The following is a 20,670-nucleotide window of genomic DNA, read 5'->3' as shown; positions in this document are numbered from 1 at the left end:
TACAGCAAATTGTGTTCAGTAACTGTGTTGAAAAATGCCTCAAAACTCTAGAATCCACGCAGTATTTCATGCTTCCCTTCCTAAAAAGAGTCTACCCAACTCCTCTATGATGGTAATACAGAATACGAAGTCAAGAGAATACTTGAATATAAGTAAGTCAAAGAAAGATTCTATTACCTAACAGATTTGAAGGGTTATGGGCCCAAAGACAGTTCCTGGGAGCCCTCTGATAATGTTCATGTCCCCAGACTAAATAGATATTATTATAAGTTAAAATAATCAAACCCACAGCCTGTGGACTGGCCTTTGAAAGGGGGTACTGTCAGGAATGAGAGTAACATTGCGGTAGTGTTATTGATCATTTTGAGTTCCTTTCTAAGTTACATATTTGGATTCAGATGTCCTTTTCAAACCAATGGAAACATCTGTGAAGAAGATGACACCATGAGACCTTCAGAGTTAGCTGCCAATTTACACCTTAGGAAACCGTGAGCAGTCTGCATTAATGGGGATGGCATTGGGAGCTAGCGTTAATCTGCTCCTGTGGAAAATATTGGCATTTGACAACTGTGAACTAGAGGCCTTGCTTCCCTCAGAGTACTTTAATCAATGTCAGTTGCAATGCTGTTAAAAGGACTGTCTTGCAACACTTACTGAGCAGGAATCCTTTCCACCTTCAAGATACCCCGCACACAGCATGTCATTTTGTATGCCACTGTTTGCTCCAACCAAGTACAGGACGCTGCAGACCGACTGATCAATGATGGGGACTTGCACTTCCTGGAGTGTCTTGGGGTCTGGCAGATCCTCTAAATACAGAAAAAATGCAAATTAGTGTAAATGAGCTTACATTCTTACTATGTCATTCTCTTTATAGACTTCATATTGAAACCCTGTGTATGGCAATGGCTTTTCTGTTTATCTTTGCATGTTTATTTAAATATCACAGTTCATTGAAGCGCATTTTTCTTCCTCGTGTGAGAAACAAATTGCATTTGTATTTGTTGAATAACAGAGTAAGTGGGTGAATGAACTACGTGAAGTCCAGCACTTGGTTATATCACTTTACTGCCAATAGTGTCTTCCTAAAAGGCCGGTCTTCAACTTTTGCTGAAAGATATTTAGGATAAGAATAGGGATAACAAGATGTTCATAGGTCATTGTGCAAGATTTTGCTGCACTATAAAATATGTTTCACCACATTCAACTCCCCCCCCCCCCCCCCCCCCCCCCCCACGTCCCTCTGAGACCGGCGCATAATCTTCTAGAGGTCAGAAGATTTTGCTCATTAAACAGAAGGAAAACTAATGGCATCACTTTTTGTTGAGTACAGTCGCCACTCTGTGCAGACATTTACAATTTAAATAGCTAAAAAGCTATTTGGGCTTGCCTATTCTCTCCAGGGCTTTTTATGGTGAGTGGAGTGGGCAGGCAAAAGACTGGACTGTCTATTTTCCACGGGGTAGGGGATTGGTTAGCCACAAATTAAGGGTTTTTTTGTGTCTAGGGGAGGGCTTATGCGTTCTTGCCTTTGTTTGTGCACCTAATTGGCTGCAAAAAGTTAAGGTCCTGAGGTAAGCTGGAGTAAGAAGAAAGGCGAGTATGTTGGAGAAGTATCAAGTGGTTAGTCTAGTATGGGGCAGGTGTTAAGTTAGTCAGGTAAAGGCAAGAGGCATTGCAGTGGTTAGGGATCTAGTGAAGCAAGCCTTGAGAGAGGTGAGGGAGGCTTTGGGGTGGGGAGGTGTTAACCGGTCGGTGCTAGGAGTAGGTGTGGATAGGTGGTAGCAGGTTCTGGAAGTCCATTTAGTAATTTTTCTATTGGTCTGGCAAAGGAAATATTAGCTTGTTCTTGCACATGAGACTTAGCAGTTTACCTGGAGGCTGATGTTCAGAGCAAGGGAGGTGACAGGGGGTAAGAGGCAGGCTGGCAGTCTAGACCTCTGTCGTGAACCCACAGAAGGAAGTGGTATCAGTCTTTCCCTTAGGCTGGGAGCGAGCCCATCAGGGTGGGTGCCACCTTGGCCAAATTGACCACAGGGAAGAAGAAGCAAGGTCAGGTGACAGCTTGAAAGACCAAGCCTTTGCAAACTTTGTAAAGGGCAGCACTTCTCATCAGCCATTGAAGTGGCAGGAGGGCAGCAAGGAAAGGAAAGATAGGACTATGACAGAATCGAGAAGGGGACCATGGTCAGAAGATTGCAGGAGCTGTGGGGGAGTCATTGCAGAGATTGTGCTGCTGTCATTTGACCAGCAGGTTGTACTGCAAGGAAGCACTGGGCACTCTGGAGCTATGTTATGTTATGTTATGTTAAATGGCTCTTTATAGAGCACACAGCTACTCAATTTAGTGTGCCGGCGCTGAAGCAGGATGAAGGCCCAGCTAAGCAGGGTAACCCCCGCACTGGATATTTAAAGCTTAAACAGCCAAGTTTTCAGTGATTTCCTAAATGCAAGGAAATCCTGTGTCAACCTTAAGTCCACCTGTAGATTGTTCCACAATTAGGCTGCTTGCACCTGGAAGCAGTGACCCCTGATACGTGCCTGGAGGTATCCGGGGGGTTAGAGCCAGCTGAAGTGCTGCATACTATACACGTGCAGTACACGGCAAGAGTGGTAAAATTGGACTCTCTTCGCAATGTACCCAGTCCCTATGCTCTGGAGAGCCTTAAAAGCCTAAACCATGGCCTTGAAATGGATCCTTTTGCGGACAGGGAGCCAATGCAAGGATTTCAGCTGTGTGGACATACGAGCTCTGGGCCAAACATGAGTATTGCTCTTGCTGCAGCGTTCTGGATCACCTGCAGTCTCGCCAGTAGATACTCAGGCAGCCCCAGGTAGAGTACATTCAAGTAGTCCAACCTGGAGATTATTAATGCCTGGACCACCGTTTTTCTTTGGGTGATAGACAGGAGGGGCAGGAACCATTCAGAAAAGGGGGTGGTGATGAACAGAGGGTCTGAATTAAGCAGACCACTCTTACCCAGTCCAAAGATCAGGGCTTGATCCATCACCGTTATTTATCTCACTGCACCATCCCAGTTCAGAACCTGGCTATATGCAAATCAGTCTGTCCCTGGCCCAGTGCATCATGGGAGCAGGGCAGACTAAACTACCAAGCCAATTCTTCACCAGAAAGGAGACAAGCTACCGGGGACCGGTTTCTGGCATTTCAGCCGTCGTCGGCCCGGCTTGCTTGAATCCTGATGGTGCAGTGAGAAAGGGACTCATGTCTGAGTATACCCTGCCACACCTATAGTGGCCAAAAACGATTCAGAAAAGGGGGTGGTGATGAACAGAGTGTCTGAATTAGGCAGACCACTCTTACCCAGTCCAAAGATCAGGGCTTGATCCATCACCGTTATTTATCTCACTGCACCATCCCAGTTTAGAACCTGGCTATATGCAAATCAGTCTGTCCCTGGCCCAGTGCATCATGGGAACAGGGCAGACTAAACTACCAAGCCAATTTTTCACCAGAAAGGAGACAAGCTACCGGAGACCGGTTTCTGGCATTTCAGCCGTCATCAGCCCGGCTTGCTTGAATCCTGATGGTGCAGTGAGAAAGGAACTCATGTCTGAGTATACCCTGCCACACCTATAGTGGCCAAAAACGATTCAGAAAAGGGGGTGGTGATGAACAGAGTGTCTGAATTAAGCAGACCACTCTTACCCAGTCCAAAGATCAGGGCTTGATCCATCACCGTTATTTGAGCTAAAAAACGGTGATGGATCAAGCCCTGATCTTTGGACTGGGTAAGAGTGGTCTGCTTAATTCAGACACTCTGTTCATCACCACCCCCTTTTCTGAATCATTTTGTCCACCATAAGCGTGGAAGGGTATACTCAGATGTGAGTCCCTTGCTCATTGCACCATCAGGATTCAAGCAAGCCGGGCCGAAGATGGCTGAAATGCCAGAAACCGGTCCCCGGAAGCTTGTTTCCTTCCCAGTATAAGAATTGGCTTGGTAGTCTGGTCCGCCCTGTTCCCATGATGCACTGGGCCAGGGACAGACTAATTTGCATGTAGCCAGGTTCTGAGCTGGGATGGTGCAGTGAGCTAAAAAACGGTGATGGATCAAGCCCTGATGTTTGGACTGGGTAAGAGTGGTCTGCTTAATTCAGACACTCTGTTCATCACCACCCCCTTTTCTGAATTATTTTGTCCACCATAAGCGTGGAAGGGTATACTCAGATGTGAGTCCCTTGCTCATTGCACCATCAGGATTCAAGCAAGCCGGGCCGAAGATGGCTGAAATGCCAGAAACCGGTCCCCGGAAGCTTGTTTCCTTCCCAGTATAAGAATTGGCTTGGTAGTCTGGTCTGCCCTGTTCCCATGATGCACTGGGCCAGGGACAGACTAATTTGCATGTAGCCAGGTTCTGAGCTGGGATGGTGCAGTGAGCTAAAAAACGGTTATGGATCAAGCCCTGATCTTTGGACTGGGTAAGAGTGGTCTGCTTAATTCAGACACTCTGTTCATCACCACCCCCTTTTCTGAATCATTTTGTCCACCATAAGCGTGGAAGGGTATACTCAGATGTGAGTCCCTTGCTCATTGCACCATCAGGATTCAAGCAAGCCGGGCCGAAGACGGCTGAAATGCCAGAAACCGGTCCCCGGAAGCTTGTTTCCTTCCCAGTATAAGAATTGGCTTGGTAGTCTGGTCTGCCCTGTTCCCATGATGCACTGGGCCAGGGACAGACTAATTTGCATGTAGCCTGGTTCTGAGCTGGGATGGTGCAGTGAGCTAAAAAACGGTGATGGATCAAGCCCTGATCTTTGGACTGGGTAAGAGTGGTCTGCTTAATTCAGACACTCTGTTCATCACCACCCCCTTTTCTGAATCATTTTGTCCACCATAAGCGTGGAAGGGTATACTCAGATGTGAGTCCCTTGCTCATTGCACCATCAGGATTCAAGCAAGCCGGGCCGAAGACGGCTGAAATGCCAGAAACCGGTCCCCGGAAGCTTGTTTCCTTCCCAGTATAAGAATTGGCTTGGTAGTCTGGTCTGCCCTGTTCCCATGATGCACTGGGCCAGGGACAGACTAATTTGCATGTAGCCAGGTTCTGAGCTGGGATGGTGCAGTGAGCTAAAAAACGGTGATGGATCAAGCCCTGATCTTTGGACTGGGTAAGAGTGGTCTGCTTAATTCAGACACTCTGTTCATCACCACCCCCTTTTCTGAATCAAAGCAAGAACCAGCCACTGATTGGATCCGTGCCTGCATGGAAAGATTTTCATCCAGCTTCACCCCCAAATTTTTCTCTATCTTTACGGGGGACTTTGGCAGGTACATGTCAGCAGGCCACCAACTCCGCCAGAGGTTGCTGGGGCCGTGGACAAAGAAGATTGTAGGAGAGTAGGGTCTGCTATCCTATGGTCACCCCAAATTTTTGCTTTTTGCTTCACTGGTTTCTGACTTAATGTGGCTGTGGGCCTGCTAATCAGACCCACAGCCTGCTGTTCTCTCTCTAAATTGATGCCAATGCACTTTAGGTGTATTACGAATTGGAACTGGTTCACCTTATGAGCCCCTGTAATAGTGCACCCTAGGTGCCCAGGGCATAGGTGTATCCAAGGCCTACCAGGGGCTGCAGCACGTATTGTGCCACCCCTGGCCTGGCCACCATCCTTGACACAACTGGCTGATCACTCAGCTGGGGTAAGTCGGTGTAACCACCTCTTACTTAGGTGCAGTATGTCTGTGCCTAACCCTAAACTGGACACATATGTTCCTATCAGCCACTCCTATGGAAGGCCTCATCAATCCTGGAGGCAGAGTGCTTGGAAATATGTGAGATGGTGCTCTGGCATGAGCTGAGCCTGTCTGCAGCTGTCGGGAACAACTCCCTAAGCTGTTCCGGGATATTGCCATACCATATACTCTTAAGTGCATTATAATCCTCGCGGTTAAATGCTATCTTTGGTTTGGCTTTATCAAAACATGTCGAGTAAGGTGTCATACGAATTGGAATACTATCCCCTCGCCAATTCTGGCGACGGGGATAGCATTCCACCCTTCTAGAGGGACACGACATGTGCGTAGCCTTAACCCCGGTTAAAGTTAAACAGAGCCTCAGCTTCACAAAATGGACGCTGCCACCACAGACACAAGTCTGGCCTCCTGCTGCTGACCGAAACTCGGCAGATGGTGGCCTGGACAAAGGGTTTCCTGCCTTGGGAGGTGCGAGCACCACCCCAGACAGGATTTTGTGTATTAGGTAGGACAGGGCTGAAAAGAATCAGACATGCCCGGGGCACACAAGGTGTCCCCGTGCATAGGCCAGTCCAAACCGGTTCTGGGGCCTTCCAGCCCCAGTCCTGGCGCGGAGCTGGACAAAGGAAAGGGGGTGTAACCGCCCCCCTTCCTGGTTCCTCCCAGAGGAGGGACCTAGTAGGTGATCCACCCCCCGTTTGGGAATAAGAGGGGGAGCAGTGCCATTGCACAGCAGATCATCCCGAAATCAACTTAAAACTAAGAAGAAGACTGGACTTCGACATTCTGCTGCACAGAAGACTGAAGAAGAATCTCCCTTGTGGCCAAGGAGTGACCACCCTGTGAACACAGGTACCAACCAGCGACTCGACGTCTGCTTTGCCGCCGCCTCCCGCCGGAGACCGAGCCCAGAGCCCGACAAGAACCAGACTCCCAGACCTCTCAGAGCCCGATCCACAGTCCCTGCGAAGAAGGGACCCGTGGAGGCACCGAGCGACGTGGGACCGGACCTCTTGAAAGACACCCGACAAGTTGACTGCGCAGCTTCTGAGGCATCCTCGACGTTGTGCTTTGGGGATTGAGAACCCCCACCACCGAGCAGCCCTTGCACCGAAGATCAGCCCTCCAGCATCTCCACGATCTGCGTGGGGCCCTTTTGCATTGTGCCACTCGACGCGCCATCCCGGCCACTAGCCACGCGGCCAGCGGCCATCTTGGCGACGAACCCGAAGATTTAAACAGCAGGTCTGGTTGCTCCAGACCTACCCAAGCTCCTGTGAAAAGGAGCACTCGCTCTGACCTTGCTGGTCCGAGTGAACAGCATCTTTCAACTCCTGCGTGGCTTGCATTTGCCAAGGCCTGTTTGCTCCGATCAGGTCGCCGACACCGCCAACAGCGAGAAGCCTACGTGGGACAGCTCGTGACCGACTCCTGGACGTCCTCGACCCCGGGTATCCACGTGGCTGCAGAAAGAAGCTACCCGACAACGCCTGTTTGCACCCGACATCGCCTGGTTCCACTCTGGTTCCACGGTAGTCACTGGCTAGTGACTTTGAACACTGTCCCCTCTGCTTTCAGGTCTTCAACTCTTCAGATCCACCCTTGGATCCACCGGAACTCTTCTCATCGAGCCGCCTGCAGCATCTTCAGCTCCAAGCACCATCGACCAGCGTGACGAAACCCGACACATCTTCGACCCTGTGCACCCGCTTCCTGTGGGTGAGGTAACTCAGCTCCGCCGGTGCTCCTGCACTGGTACACATCCCAAGGGCCTGTGTTTTAAGTTTCAACTCCGTAGGTCACTCGGAAGGTTCCTAACTTTCTAACTTTGTGCTTTTTACGCACCATAGACTTTGTATTGAGAAGTGCGTGCACTTTGAACACTGCACCCGAGTCCCGTGGGCCTTTCCCGACTTAGTTAACTCCAGTCTCGAATAGCTCCAGCGATTCCCAAGGCCCTAGGCCTCTTCACTTTCCTTTAGGTATCTCTTATACCACTTATTTAGTATATGGTTTAGGTGGCCCCTAGGGCTCATCCATATTGTGCAACTTTTGTGTATTTTAAACTGTCTTGTGATTTTACGCTTGTGCTTCTGTGCTCATAAAGAGTCCAGGGGATTTTAATAGTTAATAAATCAATATATATTTTCAATATATATCTGTGTGGTGTCCCTTTCATTTGGTATTCAAGGGGGTTGTGTATGGTATAACAGCTGGCTTCACATGCCTTTCAGAGTTTAGCCTAAGACTGCTTTGTCCACGTTACCACTAGGATAACTGGTCTACAAGGTTGAATTACAACCATCATCATAAGGGTTGCTTGGCATGGTACAAAGTGATCACTAGAATTAGTGAGCATTATATACCAGGCCAACTTCTCACATTGGTGGCAGCGGATTGGGATCTGAGCTTGCTGTTGTTTTACCATTACAATCTTTGAGATTATCATTTGAAAGATCATACAGGTACCTGCTAGGTACATATAAAACAAGACTAGTATACATAAGTTCTACTGAACTTAGTTGTTGTAGAGCAAAGGGAGTAGCACACCCTAGCTACAACTACTAGATAGGTTTAGTAGGTAAACACCAGTGTAGGTAGATTGCAACACATCCACCCACACTAGAGCAATGTCTGGAGCAGAGGGGTCCAGTGGACTTACTCCTGTTGAGAGTGACCCTCCAAGGGCACCATCCAAATTTGCTATTTTTTCCTTTAAGGAATTAAGACAGCTTTGTGTCTTAAGGGGTCTGAAGACAGGGCCTTCCCCTACTACAGACCACCTAAGAGAGCTCTTAGACCAGTCTGAGACTCTAAAGCCCTCCAAGGCAAACCCCACAGGGGATGCTGAAGGAGGCCATCCTTCAGAGGATGACACTGTAGACACCCCTACCCCTATCATCCTAGTAGATGAGGAAGCCTCCACCACTGGAGCTCCTCAAGTAGATGTAGAGGAAGAGGAAGAAGAAGAGGAGGAGGAGGTGGAAAGCAGTGAGTCAGATGATGACAGAGATAGTCAGGTGCTGGTCAGTAGACTGAACCAGGCTAACTTAAGTCAACTTGGGAATGAATCAGGTAACAACCCATTCAGACCCCCAGGTGGACTTAACCAGGGCCATAGGAGGAGAAGGCATCACTCAGGTGAATCCAATACCTCCCATGTCTCTAGAGGCTCTCATGGTCACTCCAGAAAGGAGATGACTAGCCCTCAGAGAAGGGAACATGAGGCCAAGATGAGAGAGGCTGAGCTTAGGATCCAGAGGCAAGAGTTAGAGGTTGCCCTGGCTAAGGAGAAACTTGCTAGAGCAAGACAGCCTAGAGAGAGTGGGGTAATAGAACCCACTGGTGGCAGCAATATCCACAAGGATAAAGACAGGTCTTTTGATAATAGAAACCTGAGTAAGATTGTGCCCCCCTACAAAGCTGGGGATGACATCCATAAATGGATTACTGCAATGGAGAGAGCCTGCAGAGTACAGCAGATCCCTCAGGAGCAGTGGGCAGCAATCTTGTGGCTCTCCTTTGAAGGTAGAGGCCGAGACAGACTCCTCACAGTTAGTGATGGGGATTCTAGAAACTACCTGGTCCTGAAGAGTGCTCTGATTGATGGGTTAGGCTTAACCACTGAACAGTACAGGTTAATGTTCAGAGATACCCAGAAGACACAGACTCAGGACTGGTCTGAATTTGTTGAGTGTGCCACTAAGGCTCTGGAGGGATGGTTGCTGGGAAGCAAGGTTACAGACTATGAAGGATTGTACAATTTGCTGATGAGAGAACAAATTTTAAATAATTGTCAGAACCAGCAGTTGCATCAACATTTGGTTGACTCAGATTTGACCTCTCCCCAAGAATTGGGAAAGAGGGCAGATAAATGGGTAAGAACCAGAGTTAAGCAAAAGAACCAGAACCAGAACCAGGGTGGTGACCAGAAGAAAACAGACCAGAAGGGTGGGGAGCAGAAAGCTAAAGACCAGAAGTCTTCAACAGGGCCCCAAACTGAGACAGAGGGTGGGTCCCAAACTTCCAAGAAGAAGAAGAAAGAAGGTCAGAAGAAACCCTGGTGTAAAACTTGTAAGAACACCTCTCACTGGACAAGTGAGTGTAAAAAGGGTGGAGCCCCCAGCACTGCAGCCCCTAAGGCACCTGCACCCACTAGTACAGTTAGCAGTGTTGGTCCTCAAGCCAAGGGTTTAGTGGGAATCACTTTGGGAACTGAAGGAGATTCTGACCTAGTCAGAACCCTTACACAGGCTGTTCTGGTTTGTGAAGGGGACATAGATTTGACCCCTGACATAAGTCCCAGTAACCTGGGCAAATACAGACAGACACCTTTGATTAACAACAAAGTGGCTCAAGCTTACAGGGACACATGTGCCAGTGTCACTATGGTGACACCTAACTTTGTGGACCCTGGACAATACATGCCAGGCGATGATTACCTGGTGACCAATGCCAGCAATGTCACTACTACACATAGTGTGGCACTTGTTAACTTTTCCTGGGGAGGGGTAACTGGCCTGAAGAAAGTTGTGGTTAGTGCTGATCTCCCAGTAGAATGTTTGTTGGGCAATGACCTGGAGAACTCTCTATGGTCAGAAGTTGAGTACAGGACTCATGCAGAGATGTTAGGGATATCATCACATGTCCTTGCTGTGACCAGGTCACAGGCCAAAAAGTGCCTCTCTGAACCTCAGGTCTTGGATCCTGGAACAATGGACCAAGTACCTCCCAAGAAGAAGAACCGGAGGGTTAAGGCTGCGCCTTCCCAACTGCCTACAAGTGAGGATCAGGCTTCACAGGAAACTGATCTTGAGACCCCTGAAGGAACTGTCCCTGAAGAACTTGAACCTGATCAGGTTGAGTTTCTGGGGACAGGGGGACCTTCTAGGGCAGACTTGGGGCAGGCTCAGTTAACCTGTCCTTCTCTTGAACCCCTCAGACAGCAGGCTGCTGCTGAGGCTGCTGGGAATGCTCAAGGTGCCCATAAAGTATATTGGGACGATGGACTCCTTTATTCAGAGGCTAGAGACCCCAAGCCTGGTGCTACCAGGAGGTTGGTTATACCTCTGCAATTTAGGGGCTTCCTACTCACCTTGGCCCATGATATTCCTTTAGCAGGACACCTAGGCCAGAACAAGACTTGGGACAGGCTTGTCCCTCACTTTCACTGGCCTCACATGTCTGAAGACACCAAGGAGTTTTGTCGCTCCTGTGAAACCTGCCAAGCCAGTGGTAAAGCAGGTGGAACAACAAAGGCCCCCCTGATACCACTACCTGTGGTGGGGGTTCCCTTTGAGAGAGTGGGGATTGATATTGTTGGTCCAATGGATCCCCCTACAGCATCTGGGCACAGATTCATACTGGTGGTAGTGGATCATGCCACCAGGTACCCAGAGGCAATTCCCCTTAGGACCACAACAGCTCCTGTTGTGGCCAGGGCCTTACTTGGAGTTTTCTCCAGAGTGGGGTTTCCTAAGGAGGTAATATCCGATAGAGGTACTAACTTCATGTCTGGATATTTGACAGCTATGTGGAAGGAATGTGGTGTAAACTACAAGTTCACCACTCCTTATCACCCACAATGCAATGGGCTTGTTGAGAGATTTAACAAGACCCTAAAGGGCATGATTAAAGGATTACCTGAAAAGCTCAGGCGAAGATGGGACATCCTTCTGCCCTGCCTTTTGTTCGCTTACAGAGAGGTCCCTCAAAAGGGGGTTGGCTTCAGCCCCTTTGAATTGTTGTTTGGGCACCCTGTAAGAGGACCCCTGTGTCTTGTGAAGGAAGGATGGGAGTTACCTCTCAAAAAGCCTAAACAGGACATAGTGGACTATGTACTTGGTCTCCGCTCCAGGATGGCAGAGTACATGGAAAAGGCATCCAAAAACCTTGAGGCTAGCCAAGAATTACAAAAAGCTTGGCATGACCAAAAGGCTGTCCTTGTTGAGTTTCAGCCTGGACAGAAGGTATGGGTGTTGGAGCCAGTGGCCCCAGCAGCACTCCAAGACAAATGGTCTGGACCCCATACAATTCTGGAAAAGAAGGGAGAGGTTACCTACTTGGTGGACCTAGGAACTCCCAGGAGCCCCCACAGGGTGCTCCATGTGAACAGATTGAAGGCATATGTCAGCAGGGCAGACATGGGCTTGCTCATGGCTACAGATGAGGGACAGGAGGAAGAGAGTGACCCTCTCCCAGACCTGCTCACTCAGAACCCTGAGGATGGCTCAGTTGATGGTGTGGCCTTAGGTGGCAGCCTCACTGAACATCAGCAACATGACTGCAGACAAGTTCTACAGGCATACAGGCATATGTTCTCATTGACACCCAGTCAGACTAACTGGTGTACACATGTGGTGGACACTGGTGACAGTCTTCCTGTAAAGAGCAAAATTTACAGGCAACCTGACCACGTCAGGGACTGTATAAAGACTGAGGTGCAAAAGATGCTGGAATTAGGTGTCATTGAGCCTTCAGAGAGCCCCTGGGCTAGCCCAGTGGTTCTGGTCCCCAAACCTCACACCAAAGATGGCAAGAGAGAGATGAGGTTCTGTGTGGATTACAGAGGACTCAATGCTGTCACCAGGACAGATGCACACCCTATTCCAAGGGCAGATGAGCTCATTGACAAGTTGGCTTCTGCCAAATATTTGAGCACATTTGACTTGACAGCTGGCTACTGGCAAATCAGGTTAGCTGAGGAGTCTAAAGCCAAGACAGCATTTTCTACCCCTAGTGGGCATTATCAGTTTGTGGTGATGCCCTTTGGTTTGAAAAATGCACCTGCCACCTTCCAAAGGTTGGTGAACCAAGTCCTCACGGGGTTGGATGACTTTTGTGCAGCTTATCTGGACGATATTGCTGTCTTTAGCTCCACCTGGGAGGATCACCTGATCCACCTGAAGGAAGTGCTTGAGGCTCTGCAGAAGGCAGGCCTCACTATCAAGGCAACAAAGTGCCAGATAGGGCAGAGCAAGGTTGTATACCTGGGCCACCTTGTAGGTGGAGGCCAAGTTCAACCACTGGAGAGTAAGATCCAGACCATCAAGGACTGGTCCCCTCCAACTACCCAGACTCAGGTCAGAGCTTTCTTGGGCCTGACTGGGTACTACAGGAAGTTTGTTAAGAACTATGGGTCCATTGTGACTCCTCTTAATGATCTGACATCCAAGAAGATGCCCAAAAAGGTTCAGTGGACAGAAATCTGTCAAAAGGCATTTGATGACCTGAAGAAGGCCATGTGCTCTGCACCTATCCTGAAGAGTCCTGACTACTCAAGAGAGTTCATTGTCCAAACAGATGCTTCTGAGTTGGGAGTGGGAGCAGTGCTTTCACAGCTTAATGTAGATGGCCAGGACCAGCCCATTGCTTTCATTAGCAGAAGGCTGACCCCCAGAGAGAAACGTTGGTCAGCTATAGAGAGGGAGGCCTTTGCTGTGGTGTGGGCCCTGAAGAAGTTGAGACCATACTTATTTGGCACTCACTTCAAGATTCAGACCGACCATAAGCCCCTCCTATGGCTTAATCAGATGAAGGGTGAAAACCCCAAACTACTCAGGTGGTCCATTTCCCTACAGGGGATGGACTTTACAGTGGAGCACCGCCCAGGGACTGACCATGGCAACGCAGATGGTCTCTCCAGGTACTTCCACTTAGAACATGAAGACACAACTGGTCAAGGTTAGTCTAATGTCCCTGCGTTTGGGGGGGGGTTATGTAGGAGAGTAGGGTCTGCTATCCTATGGTCACCCCAAATTTTTGCTTTTTGCTTCACTGGTTTCTGACTTAATGTGGCTGTGGGCCTGCTAATCAGACCCACAGCCTGCTGTTCTCTCTCTAAATTGATGCCAATGCACTTTAGGTGTATTACGAATTGGAACTGGTTCACCTTATGAGCCCCTGTAATAGTGCACCCTAGGTGCCCAGGGCATAGGTGTATCCAAGGCCTACCAGGGGCTGCAGCACGTATTGTGCCACCCCTGGCCTGGCCACCATCCTTGACACAACTGGCTGATCACTCAGCTGGGGTAAGTCGGTGTAACCACCTCTTACTTAGGTGCAGTATGTCTGTGCCTAACCCTAAACTGGACACATATGTTCCTATCAGCCACTCCTATGGAAGGCCTCATCAATCCTGGAGGCAGAGTGCTTGGAAATATGTGAGATGGTGCTCTGGCATGAGCTGAGCCTGTCTGCAGCTGTCGGGAACAACTCCCTAAGCTGTTCCGGGATATTGCCATACCATATACTCTTAAGTGCATTATAATCCTCGCGGTTAAATGCTATCTTTGGTTTGGCTTTATCAAAACATGTCGAGTAAGGTGTCATACGAATTGGAATACTATCCCCTCGCCAATTCTGGCGACGGGGATAGCATTCCACCCTTCTAGAGGGACACGACATGTGCGTAGCCTTAACCCCGGTTAAAGTTAAACAGAGCCTCAGCTTCACAAAATGGACGCTGCCACCACAGACACAAGTCTGGCCTCCTGCTGCTGACCGAAACTCGGCAGATGGTGGCCTGGACAAAGGGTTTCCTGCCTTGGGAGGTGCGAGCACCACCCCAGACAGGATTTTGTGTATTAGGTAGGACAGGGCTGAAAAGAATCAGACATGCCCGGGGCACACAAGGTGTCCCCGTGCATAGGCCAGTCCAAACCGGTTCTGGGGCCTTCCAGCCCCAGTCCTGGCGCGGAGCTGGACAAAGGAAAGGGGGTGTAACCGCCCCCCTTCCTGGTTCCTCCCAGAGGAGGGACCTAGTAGGTGATCCACCCCCCGTTTGGGAATAAGAGGGGGAGCAGTGCCATTGCACAGCAGATCATCCCGAAATCAACTTAAAACTAAGAAGAAGACTGGACTTCGACATTCTGCTGCACAGAAGACTGAAGAAGAATCTCCCTTGTGGCCAAGGAGTGACCACCCTGTGAACACAGGTACCAACCAGCGACTCGACGTCTGCTTTGCCGCCGCCTCCCGCCGGAGACCGAGCCCAGAGCCCGACAAGAACCAGACTCCCAGACCTCTCAGAGCCCGATCCACAGTCCCTGCGAAGAAGGGACCCGTGGAGGCACCGAGCGACGTGGGACCGGACCTCTTGAAAGACACCCGACAAGTTGACTGCGCAGCTTCTGAGGCATCCTCGACGTTGTGCTTTGGGGATTGAGAACCCCCACCACCGAGCAGCCCTTGCACCGAAGATCAGCCCTCCAGCATCTCCACGATCTGCGTGGGGCCCTTTTGCATTGTGCCACTCGACGCGCCATCCCGGCCACTAGCCACGCGGCCAGCGGCCATCTTGGCGACGAACCCGAAGATTTAAACAGCAGGTCTGGTTGCTCCAGACCTACCCAAGCTCCTGTGAAAAGGAGCACTCGCTCTGACCTTGCTGGTCCGAGTGAACAGCATCTTTCAACTCCTGCGTGGCTTGCATTTGCCAAGGCCTGTTTGCTCCGATCAGGTCGCCGACACCGCCAACAGCGAGAAGCCTACGTGGGACAGCTCGTGACCGACTCCTGGACGTCCTCGACCCCGGGTATCCACGTGGCTGCAGAAAGAAGCTACCCGACAACGCCTGTTTGCACCCGACATCGCCTGGTTCCACTCTGGTTCCACGGTAGTCACTGGCTAGTGACTTTGAACACTGTCCCCTCTGCTTTCAGGTCTTCAACTCTTCAGATCCACCCTTGGATCCACCGGAACTCTTCTCATCGAGCCGCCTGCAGCATCTTCAGCTCCAAGCACCATCGACCAGCGTGACGAAACCCGACACATCTTCGACCCTGTGCACCCGCTTCCTGTGGGTGAGGTAACTCAGCTCCGCCGGTGCTCCTGCACTGGTACACATCCCAAGGGCCTGTGTTTTAAGTTTCAACTCCGTAGGTCACTCGGAAGGTTCCTAACTTTCTAACTTTGTGCTTTTTACGCACCATAGACTTTGTATTGAGAAGTGCGTGCACTTTGAACACTGCACCCGAGTCCCGTGGGCCTTTCCCGACTTAGTTAACTCCAGTCTCGAATAGCTCCAGCGATTCCCAAGGCCCTAGGCCTCTTCACTTTCCTTTAGGTATCTCTTATACCACTTATTTAGTATATGGTTTAGGTGGCCCCTAGGGCTCATCCATATTGTGCAACTTTTGTGTATTTTAAACTGTCTTGTGATTTTACGCTTGTGCTTCTGTGCTCATAAAGAGTCCAGGGGATTTTAATAGTTAATAAATCAATATATATTTTCAATATATATCTGTGTGGTGTCCCTTTCATTTGGTATTCAAGGGGGTTGTGTATGGTATAACAGCTGGCTTCACATGCCTTTCAGAGTTTAGCCTAAGACTGCTTTGTCCACGTTACCACTAGGATAACTGGTCTACAAGGTTGAATTACAACCATCATCATAAGGGTTGCTTGGCATGGTACAAAGTGATCACTAGAATTAGTGAGCATTATATACCAGGCCAACTTCTCACAAAGATGATCTCCGTTTTACCAGGATTACATGTAAGCTGGTTGCGCTGGAGCCAGGAGAATACTTCTGTTAGACAGCTGTTAATCATGTCTCCCTTGAAATCCGTGTCTTTGTTGCAGGTAAAGAGCAGCTGCGTATTGTCTACGTACAATACAATTTTTACACCATGGTTCTCAGCCAGAGTTGCTAGAGGTGTCATATATAGATTAAAAAGGATGGGGCTCAGAATAGAGCCATGGGGCACACCCACCTCTAGAGGGGGGTTAGGGGCAGCAAAAGGTGGGGCCCACACTGTTTGCTGACGGTCCTTTAAAAAGGCGGTAAACCAATTGAGTACTGTACCCCCATACCCACACTCCCTACATCTCAGCAGGAGGTGGTCGTGGGGGACGATATCAAAAGTCGCAGACAAATCCAGCAGTATCAGTATGGCTTTGCTACCTCTATCCACTACCTCCTTTATCGCTGCAGATACTTCCAGGAGTGCTGTCTCTGTGCTGAAGTAAGCCCTGAAACCAGACTGACTCTGGTGAAGGAGAGAGTTAGTTTAAAAAAATGCAGTGGGGACATTGTTCATCACTTTTTCCAGGGCCTTAGAGAAGAAGGAGAGCAGAGATATAGGCCTATAGTTGGAGGCTAGTTCAGGATCAAGAGTTGATTTTTTTAGTAGGGGCAGAATTTTGGCTCTCTTCCACCTGTCAGGGAGCTGACCCGCCTTCGGGGAGAAATTCAGGATCTGGTTGACCACAGGATTAATGATATCCGCGATTGATTCAAGAGTAGGGGCCGGGCAAGGGTCGGAGGGTGGGGGCGCTAGGTGGCTCGCATGCAAAATGGCTGCACTGTCGTGAGGCTCCTGCAGCCCTGTGCACATATCCTTATTTTATCCTGCTCAGAGGCCCTGCCCACTATTTCTAGATATGCCCAGAGGGTGATGTAGACTAGAAGAAGACTCAGCGAAAAAATTGACTGCATTGGGCCATCCCTGCTCCAACGGAAGCGTCTTAAAGATTCGGCCGGAGTGAGGGGTGGAGTGCAATGGAACCCTGACTTGGCCTGCGGCGCTGCGCAAATCCGCGGCTGACCACAAGGCGTACAGGCCTCGAAACGCGGACTAAGTGGAAACGTTGAAACCGCAGCGTCTTACAAACGAACACTTTTTCTGAACATGGATTAACACCCGAACCGGGTTAGAATTATCACCGGTTCAGTGGGATTGTTCCACTTGCTTCCATTGGAAGTAAGCCCTAAAGAGTCCAAGTGTATGTGTACTCAGACAAAACATGCGTCGGCTGCGCTGTCTTGTTTCGAGTATTAAAGCATCAAGACCTACAAGGCTTCACCTTTTATTCCTCTTCTTATTAATTGTGAATGATCTGAAATTGTACTTATTATACGTATGTTTACTTGTGTGTGCACAGGGACTGTGTTTTTGAATTAAGGTCCTTTCGAGGTGATTGCATGACCTCTTACTTTCTTTAAGGGCAGTGGTGAACCAAGGGGCAGACAACCTGACCGTCTTTCCAGAATGTGGGACAGGAGGAGCAAGTTCCCTGGCCCGAAGCAGGAGCCAGTTATCCAGATCCTCAACATCAGCCTCAAGGTCCCCCTAAGAGAAATCGGATGCTTATTAATGGCCTTAAGTAGTGCCTCAGGTATAATAAAATGGATGGGGCTGAAATTAATGCTTATAGCTTGTAGCTAGCGCTAGCTTATAGCTAGCGACAGGATAAGGATTCTTAGTGAAAACCTGGCTGTGGAATAAGTCTTAGCATGGCTCTATAGCTAGAGGACTAGGGGAGCATGGTAAACTTAGGAGCAAAGGAAGGCTGAAGGGAAGTAGGAGTAATCAATCAATCAATCAATCAATCAGTGGTTTATAAAGCGCTCTACTCACCGTTGTGAGTCTCAAGGCGCTGAGGGGGGGAGCAGCTCTGGGTCAGTCGAAGAGCCAGGTCTTGAGGTCCTTCCTGAATGTGTCGAGGGTTGGGGAACATCTGAAGTTGACCGGGAGCATGTTCCAGGTTTTGGCCGCGATGTGGCAGAAAGCTCTCCCGCCGGTTCTGCTTCTGCGGAAGCGGGTGCCTCTGCCAGGGCAAGGTTAGTGGAGCGGAGGTTCCTTTTGGATTCGTGGATACATACTCGGTCGTTGAGGTATTTGGGTCCGATTTTGTTGAGGGAAATGTAGGCGTGGGTGAGGAGTTTATAGGTAATCCTCTTCTCAACGGGGAGCCAGTGAAGGCTTCGGAGGTGTTGGGTTATATGTTTGTGGCGTGGTGTCCCTAGGACGAGTCAGGCGGCAGCATTCTGGATGGTCTGGAGCTTGCTTAGAAGAGTTTTGTTAATTCCAGCGTAGAGGGCGTTGCCGTAGTCAAGTCTGCTGGTGATGAGTGCTTGGGTGACGGTCTTTCCGCAGTCGGGGGAATCCATGTGAAAGTCTTGCGGAGGATGCGGAGCCAGTTGAAACTGGTGGAGGAGACGGGTAGTAATAGTGGGGCGGTATTAGTAGAGGCAGTAGGCAGAGGAGTTGACTATGGGCGTGTGAGGAAGGAGCTTGGTTGGGGCATGGGAAAGACTGGGGGAAGGTAGGGAGTCTGACTGGGGAATGAAGGGGGAGCAAAAGGAAAGCAGGTGGTTATAGATTGAGGCTGATGAGTTAACCTTTTTATTTGGCAGCTAGAGGGTCTTGACCAATTGGACAACGCGGACCTTGGTGGCCAGTTCCATGGTGCATGACAACAGGAGGGGGCATTTTGACGTTTTATAGTGTATAAAAGAAGCTGGAGCACATAGAGGGCTGAAAGAGCAGAATTAGGTGAAGCCTAATGGTGCAGAGAAGGGCAGGGCTATTAACAGATTTTTGGTCTAATTAGACTCTTTCACTGGCTCATTTCTACCACATGCTGCTGAAGTGCACGTTGAAAGAAGAGGCTTCCTTTATTGACAGCAGTTTATTTTTCCACATTCTTTTTTTGCTTTGTTTTTTCGAAAGAAATTAAGTAAAACACCTATTTGTGGTCACCACACCAACATGATGTAGAGCTCAGAATATTGAGTCTAAAAATATCACACTAAAATTTTTTATAGCCAAAATACAATTTAACAAAATATTGCGACAATAAGTATATCTATCAATCATAGGTTTATGCTTAGCTCCACATCCACATACCACAAAGATGCATAGATCATCAAGGTTTGCATATACATGGAATTATGAATTGGAAATATGTACTGTAGATACTTAACTTCACAATGTTTTTGTAGTCAATGTTCTGGCTAGGATATTTTTGTAGCACAATATATAAAACGTGATACTCTGGTAGCATACCAAGTAGACATTGCAGCACTCTGTCTCACACCTGTCACACTGTTTACTATGCAACATTTTTTTCATAACAAAACATCTGCCTCCCTCAACTAGAACGATTTAACTATAGGAGTTCCTGTTTTTTTTATCCTTTGCAGTATCAACTGATTCTAAAGAAAACTAAAGCAGTTATCAAATCTTCCAATTTTAATATGTTCAAAGTTAGTGGTTGCTTGTTGCTAAAGCTCCTCAAGTCCCTCTATACCAACATATTGGTCATGATTAGTTTAAGTATGGGAGGGCCATGTTCTAGGAAGATTTTCACTGATAATGGTTTAAAGAAGGAGTGTGTCAATGCCCCAACCTTTTTTCAATTTGTGTAAGGCCTTCCATGTCTCATTTTATATGTTATTCCCAAAAGTGAGTAATAGATGTACATCACTTCTATACATACTGGCAACCAGATTCTTGTAGGACAGGCGCCAACGGGGCTATTGTGTCTATTTTCAGTACTTTGTGCATACAACAGCAGCAATTTCCTTCAGAGTAAGGTGCTTTAATTTATACAGTGGAGGATATATTTGGTTGTTCCACTGCAAGAAGCCTTCCAAATTGAAATACCCCCAATTAAGTCATATGATGCAGTTGTGTTTATTGGGGCTACATACAATATTTTGAATACCACATAATGTAACCATCTATGTTCACTCTTTGTTGTGGGTAAATCACCAGCTCAAGTATGTGTTAGGTTAGAGATGGGGAGTATCCCAAAGGGCATGGCAGCTCATAATGTATCAATGTACATTTTATTTTAATTTAAAGATTCTGTTCCAGGCTCACTGGGTGCACTTTTTTGACAACATAAGGTTCAGTCAGAAGGTAGTTCAGCTCATTAAAAGAAAAGATCCCTAGGTGTGCCCTAGCCACTGCCTTCAAAGTCTACTACTCAGATTTATCACCACTGGATGCCTGGTGGCATGATCCACCACACCCCAGAGATATTGCTTATTTGCCTATAAGGGGAGGTAAACAGACCAACAATTTCAATGCTCAAATGCTCAAATAGAAATCTTACTAGTGACAGTGACACTAACAATCTTGTGGTCTCAGTTCCTAACTTGCCACTCAGTTTGCAAGTATTACAGGTCCTGGAGATTCTCTCTGTGACTCTGTACTTCC

The 20,670-nt window shown here is 48.6% G+C and overlaps 1 protein-coding gene across 3 annotated transcripts in view; it reads right to left on the bottom strand.

Moving 5' to 3' along the window:
• The window catches only part of LOC147703539 (serine protease 27-like), a 495,151-nt gene that overhangs the window by 248,671 nt on the left and 225,810 nt on the right, over positions 1-20,670 (bottom strand). For all 3 annotated transcript variants that reach the window (XM_086928926.1, XM_086928927.1, XM_086928928.1), the window contains exon 5: positions 655-809. In XM_086928926.1, the coding sequence (XP_086785052.1) occupies positions 655-809 (155 nt within the window). The remainder of the gene's footprint in view (positions 1-654; positions 810-20,670) is intronic.

Source organism: Lissotriton vulgaris, chromosome 7, assembly GCF_964263255.1.
Source record: "Lissotriton vulgaris chromosome 7, aLisVul1.2, whole genome shotgun sequence".
Taxonomy (NCBI): domain Eukaryota; kingdom Metazoa; phylum Chordata; class Amphibia; order Caudata; family Salamandridae; genus Lissotriton; species Lissotriton vulgaris.
The sequence above is the reverse complement of the archived record's forward strand: the minus strand, read 5'-3'. Positions and strand labels throughout refer to the sequence as shown.